The sequence below is a fragment of the Haliotis cracherodii genome, unplaced genomic scaffold (assembly GCF_022045235.1).
Source record: "Haliotis cracherodii isolate W230 unplaced genomic scaffold, xgHalCrac1.p SCAF_12, whole genome shotgun sequence".
NCBI classification, from domain to species: Eukaryota; Metazoa; Mollusca; class Gastropoda; order Lepetellida; family Haliotidae; genus Haliotis; species Haliotis cracherodii.
Window position 1 is genome coordinate 29,376,368 of NW_027266267.1, and position 11,738 is coordinate 29,388,105.

Genomic DNA, 11,738 nt, shown 5'->3' on the forward strand with positions numbered 1-11,738 from the left:
TATAACATTTCTTTACCAAACGTGATCCAGGCATATTAATTATTTTCCACCAATACTTAACAACACGTGCAAATATGTACATTGGGTATCTTCCGCATTCTCCTCTAACAACGTGACTTGCGGATGACTGCTTAACATATAAAAACAGGCAAACATTTGTACAACTTCTATTTCTTCGTAATTATGAACACCCCAAACTTCAGAGCCATACAACAGAATCGGGCTGATTTTGAAATCAAAGATTTAAAAAAATAGATCATGAGGTAATGGATTTAACATATATAATGATTTAATAATTCCACACATAACCTTTTTTGCCTGAGTTGGTGCACTATTAACATGAGCAGACCACAATAGTGATCTAGAGAATAATAATCCCAAGTATTTGTTACATGAAACACATCCAAGCTGGTGCTCGTTAAAATTCAGCAACATAGCCTGATGTTTCCCTCTCTGTCCACTCTCCAGGGTGGACGTTCTGTCCCTGCACGTGGAATACATCACACTGGTGATCCACGTTGCCGTAGTAGTTTGGAGTATTGTAAATGCGAGGTGCGTTAACGTGGTCTGCTAAAACAGAAGAGAATTCTATTATCAAACTAGGAATGTCAGTAAGCGGAATAATTATACTAGAGATTTATGTTTATTAATTCACCAGTAATGTACATTTATTACAAGAGCCTTTAGTTTACAGTATCAGGGCTGGCGTTGTGGCTCAGTCGACAAGTGCACGTGGTTTAAACATCTATTTTATTTCAACTGAAAATTGGGATCGGTAAACAAGACAGCGCTGATTCAAATACTTCTCCCTACATAGAAATCAGGTAAGAAAGATGGTCAAGGTGTTTACAAAATATTTACACAAAAATACCTTGGTGGTCAGTTATCAAGCATGATCATAAGTGTCCGGTTTTGATAGTCAGAATTATGGGGCTATTCGTAGTATAGACTACTACATAATGTACACAAGGTACATATTATATGCGAGAGTTTGATGTATTATTTATCTACCAGAATTTGATGAAAGTTGGACAGAGAGACAAAATTCTTGATTTGTTTCAAATGATAGGCCTTCACATCCGTAAAGTACTGTATTTACATCATATCCATATATACAATATAATACGTTGATTTGATCACAGTTGCAACAAACAAAGAAGTAGTGTAGTGGGCCTTCACAGTAGTGACAGGGGAACAATCGGGGCTGTCAGTTATGAATCTATCGGATGTATGTCCGTTTTGGTCACTACATCCGAGTCTGAGGCGGCAGTGGATAATTGGACAGAATCTGGTTCCAAAATCTGTATTAAAGATATCTTTGTTATTGTTATTGCATGATAATACATTTCGAGAATTTGAGTAATAGCCAGTAGATTTAATTTCTTCAGATAGATTATTCCATAATTTTGTGGAGTTAGGTATAAAGAATTTTGCATCTTGTTCAGACTTACATCTAACTATTTGGCGGTCTGAGAAGTTTCTAAGACTGTGATCACTGCGAGCGTTTTCCTGGTCTGGGATTAGGTTACAGAGATAAGCTGGTGCTTAATTGTGTGCCATTTTGTAGAATAAAGATAAAGATTAATTTTTGCGCCTTAGTGAGGGAGTGATGTTTTACGCCGCTTTTAGCAATATGCCAGCAATATCACGGCGGTGACACCAGAAATGGGTTTTACATCGTCTTAGTGACATAGGTTTCAGGTTTGTTTCTGTATACAATTTGTTATGGCGTGTGCCCCGTGTAGCACCAAATATGGTTCTTAGAGCATCCAGATTTAAGTTTTCAAGAGTCAGTGTCTTTAGTACAATTATTCCCAAGTATACTACAATAATCAAATATTGGTAAGATGAATGATTTATACATAATTGCGAGACTTTTCCTAGAGATTGCTCTGTTATTCTCGTTGGATGTTTAATTAACTGACGAAGTCCATATGCTGATTTCAAAAAGTAAATTTTTGGGCTGTTTTCACTCAGAAGATTAATATTTAAATCCCCAGCAATAACGGTAACAATATTGAAGCCTATGACATTAGAATCGTTAATTAATTCCCAGTATGATTTTTGTGTATCAACCCTGTAGATAGTACAGATCAGCATATTTTGTCTTTTACATGTTGTCTTTACTGATACCGCCTCAAGCCCGGGTAGTTCTAGGTCATACATTCGACCTGCACCTCCACCTCCTCTATCTTTCCTGAAAGGAGTATGAAAACCCCGCAGTGTTATTTCATTATCTAATATATAAGAATGCAAACAGGTTTCTGTGATGCAAATTATATCATAATCATGAAATTCAATTTCGATTATATCAGTTTTGCCTTTCAAACTACAAACATTTAAATGAACTATTTTTAGCAATTTATCTCCAGCAGGGCTAGGGTTTGGTTGCACATTCCCAGAGCATAGAAATATTAGTGTTATCAGTAGTGAAATTTGCATGTTATATAGGCGCAGTAATATACAATTGTGAGAAATGTAATCAAGCTTGTGTTTAATCTTATGAAGATTATTTCCCACGAACAGACACACAGCTTGCCTGTATTGTACTAAGTTAACCGGCATCGTCGAACATTATCGGACATTTATTTACAACATGCTTCCTGGGCTTACATCGGTAAACTATTGATTATATACTTCAGGAACTGTAATTGATTGATAAACCGACAACCATATAACCAAACTGATAACAAGAAAGTAAAGATCTGCCTAATGCACGCTAATACATGGAGAACAACAACACTGAAGGAAATCTATAATGTCTCATCAAGGGAACAATACACAAAGGAGGAAGGGCAAGTAACGTAAGCGTTTAATAACTCATAGATAAATATCAAATGAAGGAGTGAATGAATGGTTGGACAAATAAGTGAATGATCAAGCGGTTATGGGCCGGGAAGGCGAAAATCAATCCCTCAGAGTTAGAAATTACGTTCGCCTTCCCGGTCATCACAAAATTCTTATTATGGCAGATGATCGCCTTCCCGGTACTTGTTAATTAAAAAGAAAACACCAATGAAATGAGGTCACTATTTAATCTGGGCAACAAAGTCAATATATAACAAGTATAGTATAACATATCATATATCATGCATGTATTTGAAGATGTATATAGACATACATTTTATCATTTATGTAATAATTCAGTTCATTCCCAGTGCAGTAGATCTGCCATATCGTCAGTGTAGTCCATTGTTGTCGTCAATTGGTTCAACAGATCTTCTTTCAAGGCATGGAGTCTAGAGTCAATCACTCGGTATTTTCTCTTCCGAGCAGGTGCTCTTGGGTGAGCGCCTAGCTGCTCAACCCTAACTTCTGTTAGAGATTGTTCACGTTTCAGAAGATTCACTACCTCGAAGATGTTAGGATGAGTCTTCTGGGCGCTCTTGTTCAGGTGATGATGCCATCCTTCAAGGTTGTTGTTTGTTCTGCGTCCCTGGTTTCCAAAGTGATTCCACAGGTCCTTGCTCCAAGATCCTTCTACCCATGTAGTGGTAACATAGCCCATGAAGCGCGTCACCTTGACGCCTTGAGGACTGTCTGCAATCGCATCAGCCCACGCGTCTTCAACCATGTCTAGTGGCACCAAGGGAAGGGCAGAAGCTCGTCTTACAACCTTCTTCACTTCTTCAACGCTAGTGTATTCTGTTGCCAGTCCTTCCTTCTGTACGCGTCGCCACATACATTGGGTAAAGTGAAAGAAGCAGCCTCTAGTATGTGTAGTTGCGAACACAGATTGAACGGCGTTGTGGGCAGCGCGCTCAAAGTCTAGCTGAAACACCCGGGGAGTCCAGTCAAAACGTAAGTTGTGTGCAGCCCCTTGGATGTATTCAAAAGCTCTCACGTAAGTACACTCTGCCTTGTTTGGTAGAAGACAGAATACAAGAGGGAACATATGCTCTTGAAACTCAGCATGAATGGTGTACACTTGGTCGAACAGCTTCGGAGAAGACGAGAAAGTGTCATCTGCATACACAATGTCTGCTTCACACAACAGTTCTAGGTTCTTGTCAGTAGTGAAGATAAGGATAGGGTCTTCGCCTTCTGACATAGGTACCATTTGAAGAAATCTCTCTCCTCCTTGAGTGCGGGGCCACACTCCTTCTAAGTTGACATGTAGTCTACTTTGAGGCAGGCGTGGAACAGTCTTGTGACGCTGGCGGTAAAGGATAGTCTTCATCGCTGCAAAGGTCGGGATCTCAGCCAGCACACCATCAGGTACAACGTCGTGGTTCTTCCTCAGGTTGGCGATCTCATCATCGTAGATCCTGGGTATAGGAGTCACCTCGGTCTTGGTACGATGAACTAGTTTCGATTTGAAGGCATCAACGTGCATGATGAAGGGCTGTTCTACATGGTTGTGTGCCTGTCTTTGTGACTGAAGGACATCATCGGAGGTGATGAGTTTGGCCTTGCACTGGCTGGTGACACACTTCCAATAAGTCTTCTCATCAGTCTTCTTGTTAAAACGATACTTATGACCACTGTAGTAAAGATGCTTGCCGCCACGAACAGAGTCGATGAAAACAAACGTACCTATGCATTAGCCATCGTTTTGAACGTTAATGATCTTGTACATATAAAAATCGTATATACTTCTTACTTGGGTTTCAGAACAAAGAGACATCCTACTCACAATTCAAACAACTTTTGCGTTAAAGTCGCATCTTCTCAATACAAGATATAGTAGTAGAGATTAACTGATTCCCGCGTGTTGTTATAGCTTCATCGTGTCTTTACTAGATTACTAAATCTGAGTTCAATGGAAGTTAGTAATCACATTCTCTGAGTTCAATTTTAACAATTTTAGTAGATTATCTCTTTCTATTTTTCCGTCTCACGAGTTCAATGGAAGTTAGTAATCACGTTCTCTGAGTTCAATTTTTTTTTATCTCTTTCTTCACTTTTCCGTCTCACAACACCCCAGTGTCCTCAATGTATAAGTGTCCGTTGTATACATAACGAGGGTACACATCACTGATGGGAGAACTCCCATTGAAACTAAGAAGAGAGCAGGCAATATTATCGTTCTGGGGACGAACATCAAACCCTTTGGTTAAAAAGATATGGCAAGACAAAAACGCTCGAGATGAAGCCCTAGCTCGAAAAAATCCCTCACTAAAGCCATCTGGGATATTAGTACGTGAACTCATTCGAAGTCACAATTGCGATGACATTCAGCCTCCAGAAAGTCACTACAAAGGGTTACACCCTCCCTGGACTTTACAAACACCCAAAGTTGACACTGCTTTAACATCAGAAGTCACTAAAAGAGAAAACCCAACCCTACTACGATCAGTAGCTATCACTAAAATTCAAACTACCTGGGACAGCTGGGCCCATATATACACTGATGGATCCAAGAATCCTATCAACAACAGTGCTGGTTACGGGATCCATATCCACAGCTCCAAACCCCAAGCACATTCAGTTCGCTTGCCTGATGGTCAGTCAGTATTCACGGCTGAATTGGAGGCAATTCATCATGCACTCAAACTCATACCGGAACTCCCGGAAGCAAAGGCAGTCGTCCTATCAGACTCGCTAAGTGCACTTCATGCCATCAGTGGGAGAAACTCAAACTCCAGGCCAAACACAGTCAACAATATTCTATACGAATATACAAAACTATCGGACCAAGGGCAACAGGTGGAGCTGTGTTGGATCCCCTCTCACATAGATATTCATGACGAAAAAACAGACTCAATGGCGAAGCTAGCTCTAGACAAAGCGGATATACAGCCTATTCCCTTTAGTAAACTAGAGATAAAAAGCAAAATCAAAGCCTCCATAGCAAAAAGATGGCAAGCCCAATGGGACGCAAGTAAGATCGGCAGATGGCTATACAAAATTCAACCCAAGGTCCAACAAAAGCCAAACTCATACTCAAATGAAAGGAGAATTGAAACTGCTATCTCACGCCTCAGACTTGGTCACAAAAAGCACTATGACAAGGTTTGTTCATCTTGCAATCAGGCTGAAACCATTGACCACCTGTTACTAGAATGTCAAGACCATGCCCCAGCCCGGGCTAGGTTAAAACAAGAATTGCAGTTAGATCCGCTATCTGTCATGGATCTCCTAAAGCCAAGAGATGCAATAGCGAAGGCCAAACTAACTCTATTTCTGAGAGATGGACAGCTGCTCGAACGTATATAAACAGAGCAGCCAAGGATAAAAATGAAATCATATCAATATAAGAAAATAGAAATCATATCAATGCAAAAACAGAAATTATGTGAACACCGAAATCACAATAGATATGTGAACCCTTTTCACACACAGGAGTCCCAAAGAGGGACAGGTCAGCCGAAATTGCCTAGGCAGAAGGCGACCTCTTAAACACCTAATGCAACGACAACACAACTGATATTTTCATTCGCCTTCCCGGTCCCCAGTCCCTTACCCCTCCATTCGCCTTTCCGGTACTACTGGTAAATAGATTTTCGACTTCCCGGCCCGACACCGATCAAGCACTCAGTAATACCCCGTGGAGATTACATAACTGAATCATTCACTCGAAAAGGACGTGCACTGATCGTGTCACTGCCCTGTAAGATCTGAATGTCGGACAGATTTACAAATACTGAGGTAATGGACACCAGCTGCTATCCAGATGAATTGTGGGGAGTTTATTTAAAAGAAATATTTCTTTATGTAATCGTGAACGTCAGACTATTAAGTTACATAACCGAGGTTCCTCAAAATGAGGTTTTCAGTATATTATCGAAAGACTGATGAGTTTTTGCCGTATATTCTGCGGAATTTGAAAACATTTGTCAAGGAATTCGAATCTATTTAATCCCCGGAACCCTCAAACATGATGATGCTAGTACTTCAATGATAGACAGTATAGTAAATAGATTGTGATCAAAGAACCTGACCTGTGACCTCGTCATCATCGTCAGTAGACCATTCTGTTGAGTCACCGTCAGATGAACTGTCACCCACGTATATACCATTGTCTACAGAAAGGAGAAATATACACTTTTCTTCTGAAAGCATTTTGTCTTGCAATGGATGTGTGCACTGTGATATGTTTACTTTACAAAGACAAAATATAGAACTTCGTGGTGATCGCACATGTGCACACTATCGTAAATGTTAATTGTCGTACATGCGTTTGTGTTTGTTTTGAACCATTAGATCTAAAGGTGAATATATGTTAGAAACCTACCAGTTACTCTGTTATGGTCGCTGTTGTTTTGCAGCTCCAGATTTCTAAACAATCATAAAAAACAAATATTAAACATACAACATTCATCTTTAGCAGACAATTGCAAATATAATTATGGGGATTTTTGTTCATAAAACCGCATCAGAATATACATTAAAAGCGAGCGAACGTTTCATAATGTGGGGGTGGGAGATAGCCGAATGAATTATGTGGTGCGAAATTCTACTGCACAGAGGCTTGTATTTTGTATGGGCCGTGATTTCTGTCATAGTTTGGAATTAACGTACATGTACTCCTAACTGACAACTGCTGAGAATCAGTCCATGTAGAAAATATATATTTCCTATCACTAATACAGGGCCTTTATTCAAACCATTAAAATATTTCTTTTGAGTGGTTTTAATATATACCGCAAACAGTTTGAATCTAATACTTAAAGTACAAATACTTGGAGGTTACTTACTCGTTGTTGTGTCGTATGTTCAGGTTGGTGCTTCCGATCTGTTCTGTTTCACCTGCAAAAGGGTGTAGCATGTATCTCTGGACTCGCTGTAGACGGCCGTATTGTGATCACACATTAATATATCTCACACATCATTCATTATGGACATTGCACATTACATCACAGAATCAAATCGTGTGCATGGTTATACGGATGACCATTTACCCTTGTTAAAAGGACTCCATCCCTTTCTCCTTACGACGCATAGAACGCTGACGACAACAACAACAGCTGCTGCTACTCCAACGACGATGTAAACGACTTGCAAGCCATCTGCTAAATATAAGTGCAACACCAGTAAAAGTAAATGAACGACCATAACAATGCATCTTGTTGTTAAGTAATTAACAATTCAACAACATCATCGTTACTGCGCCTATTGCTGCATCGGGGAGTCCCCCTTTTAGGAGCCCAAATAACAAAATATATTTGCCCCGTTTGAAGTATTGTGATTTCTGAATGTATTGACATCTTTTACAGCAAAACTATCGGGGGGGTTTTCAAAGTAGGAATAAACCACCATTTGCATGTACCGGCCTGAGTTCATCCCCCGGTTCTAGTACGATTTAAACATGAAAAAGGTTTTACTTCCAGCAGCTGGTGAAGGACTGTGGCCACTCATATCTGTATGCAATGTTGTAGATGAAGTTGATGTGATGGAGTTCCCAGTCTCTGTGCAGAAAGTTAACACAGCGTTGATTTCACAGTGTGAATTAAGTAAATTCTTTGTTTCTTGTTAAACGCCACAGTCATTAGTGTATCCCAGCTATATGACTGGGTAAATAATCGTTATAATACCTTTGACTATATATGTAAATAATCGTGTCTGCTCAGACAATCCAGTGGTAGGTATCATGAGCATCGATCTAAGCAACTGGGATACGATGACATGTATCAACCAAGTCAGCGAGTCTGACCGCTTTATTCATTTAGTCGCTTCTCACGACCAGCATAAGTGTGCTGTGGACCTATTCTTACCCAGAATCCCACGGGGGTATAGTAGCAGTAGTGAGTTATACACATGGTGCATTAGCTTGCATTGGTTAAATGACAGCCTATAATTACCTTTTCCTTCATTGGAAGAAGTCGTTGATTCTCCAGACGTTGCTTGAGATGTCTCACAGGGAGCTGAAGTCGAAGCAGGAGGTGCTGTTAGTGGTGGGGATGGTGTAGTAGTTGGTGGCGGTGTAGTAGTTGGTGGCGGCGGGGGCGGGGGACATATATTCCTCCCCGGAATCCACATGTTCCCATGACTTACAAGCTCGTTCCCATCATTATATATCTCGTTCCCATGACTTACTACCAGAAGCAGGTTTTGGTCCTCTTGTTCAGTTAGGTTTTCGCATTTTGTCATGGTTACCGTCGATGTTCCCTCCGATCGAAAATAGGTCGTCTACCAAAACGTTTGACTTTTGCGTTTTCAACACTGAAGAGTCGTGTTTCGTTGCTATTTATAGATAAGCGAATCTCCAAAACGTCACTCGAAAGGTGTTAAGAAAATATTTAGTCAAAATTTTATATCCCAAGATGAAACGGGAAAGACTAAGAAAATTCTTAGGTATTGCGCTAATACTTTGCCATGAATCATGCTTAGACTGTTTGTGAATTTAAGAAAAACTTATGTCAATTTCTTAGAAAATTCTTTGTGAATAACGTTATTCATAACGTTCTTTATCTCCAATATCTTGTTCATGGCAAGAGGACAAGTACTGTCACTCAGCTGGGTGTTAATCCCTCTCCCCCATTCTAGTTCATCCCCCGGTTCTAGTACGATTTAAACATGAAAAAGGTTTTACTTCCAGCAGCTGGTGAAGGACTGTGGCCACTCATATCTGTATGCATTGTTGTAGATGAAGTTGATGTGATGGAGTTCCCAGTCTCTGTGCAGAAAGTTAACAAAGCTTTGATTTCACAGTGTGAATTAAGTAAATTCTTTGTTTCTTGTTAAACGCCGCAGTCATTAGTGTATCCCAGCTATATGACTGGGTAAATAATCGTTATAATACCTTTGACTATATATGTAAATAATCGTGTCTGCTCAGACAATCCAGTGGTAGGTATCATGAGCATCGGTCTAAGCAACTGGGATACGATGACATGCATCAACCAAGTCAGCGAGTCTGACCGCTTTATTCATTTAGTCGCTTCTCGTGACCAGCATAAGTGTGCTGTGGACCTATTCTTACCCAGAATCCCACGGGGGCATTAGCTTGCTTTGGTTAAATGACAGCCTATAATTACCTTTTCCTTCATTGGAAGAAGTCGTTGATTCTCCAGACGTTGCTTGAGATGTCTCACAGGGAGCTGAAGTCGAAGCAGGAGGTGATGTTAGTGGTGGGGATGGTGTAATAGTTGGTGGCGGTGTAGTAGTTGGTGGCGGCGGGGACGGGGGACATATGTTCCTCCCCGGAATCCACACGTTCCCATGACTTACTAGCTCGTTCCCATGATTATATATCTCGTTCCCATGACTTACTAGCTCGTTTCCATTACTATATATCTCGTTTCCATGACTTACTACCTCGTTGCCATGATTATAATATTATATATCTAGTTTCCATGACTTACTACCTCGTTGCCATGATTATAATATTATATATCTAGTTTCCATGACTTACTACCTCGTTGCCATGATTATAATATTATATATCTAGTTTCCATGACTTACTACCTCGTTGCCATGATTATAATATTATATATCTCGTTTCCATGACTTACTACCTCGTTGCCATGATTATAATATTATATATCTCGTTTCCATGACTTACTACCTCGTTGCCATGATTATAATATTATATATCTCGTTTCCATGACTTACTACCTCGTTGCCATGATTATAATATTATATATCTAGTTTCCATGACTTACTACCTCGTTCTCATGATTATATAACTCGTTTCCATGACTGACTACCTCGTTGCCATGATTATAATATTATATATCTCGTTTCCATGACTTACTACCTCGTTGCCATGATTATAATATTATATATCTAGTTTCCATGACTTACTAGCTCGTTCTCATGATTATATAACTCGTTTCCATGACTGACTACCTCGTTCCCATGATTATAATATCATATATCTCGTTTCCATGACTGACTTCCTCGTTCCCATGATTATATATCTCGTTTCCATGACTTTCTAGCTCGTTCCCATGATTATAATATTATATATCTAGTTTCCATGACTTACTAGCTCGTTCTCATGATTATATATCTCGTTTCCATGACTTTCTAGCTCGTTCGCATGATTATATATCTCGTTCCCATGATTATATAACTCGTTTCCATAACTTACCACCTCGTTCCCATGATTATATATCTCGTTTCCATGACTTACCATCCAGCGGGTGGTTGGGGAACTGTGTTTGAGACAAAATATTACTTCAGTCAACGATCACGTATCACAGCCCCACGACACCTTCTCCACATGAGTACCACACCAGTGGTCCTGTGTGTATGCACTGTACATGTTTTAACATATAGTTAGAATAATACTGTAGTCTAACAGCAAATACATGGACATATCAAATCAAGCGAGTTGGACACATTTACAGCCCACCAATGAAGATTCGCTTCGTTGTGCCTTAAGGTTCTACTACACCAAATCAGTACCAGTTTGGAGAGTGCGGTTTTCGTAGGGAGCCTTCAGTGCAGATCGATGGATATCTGCAGGCTGTGATTGAAGGATATTCTGTAAGATTTTTATGTCTTTCAAATTTACATCCATCCAGTTATTAAAACTGACCATGTTTTTCTATATTTAGTACTGTCTTTTTCAACATGATGACTTATGCTGAATGTGACCACAGCTATTTTCAAGTAGGTGACATTGGTGCGAAACTGGGTGGGGGTGTGTTTAGCTTCCTGTACTCGGAAAAGGAGCTGGCTAAGCTAATCATTTTTTTGTATTGCTGCTCTAAGGCCAACCTGTGCACACACGTACAGGTAATGGCTGTTGAATGCTTAGTTATTTTAAAAAAAATATAACGTTACTATAGAAGTCTATGGGAAAACATTTGGTTGTGTGCAACCTTTAACAGCCACGATGTTCATTT

At 39.8% G+C, this 11,738-nt stretch overlaps 1 protein-coding gene across 1 annotated transcript; it reads right to left on the minus strand.

Annotated features, from left to right (window-relative positions):
• Window positions 1–313: 313 nt before the first annotated feature.
• Window positions 314–8,338, minus strand: LOC139457756 (uncharacterized). Its single transcript, XM_071239106.1, has 6 exons — window positions 8,268–8,338; window positions 7,845–7,952; window positions 7,641–7,692; window positions 7,178–7,221; window positions 6,885–6,965; window positions 314–567 (listed from the first exon to the last, which is right to left on the minus strand). The coding sequence occupies exons 1-6, from the start codon at window positions 8,299–8,301 to the stop codon at window positions 419–421; spliced, it is 468 nt and encodes a 155-aa protein (XP_071095207.1). The 5' UTR covers window positions 8,302–8,338; the 3' UTR covers window positions 314–418.
• Between the last annotated feature and the right edge of the window lie 3,400 nt (window positions 8,339–11,738).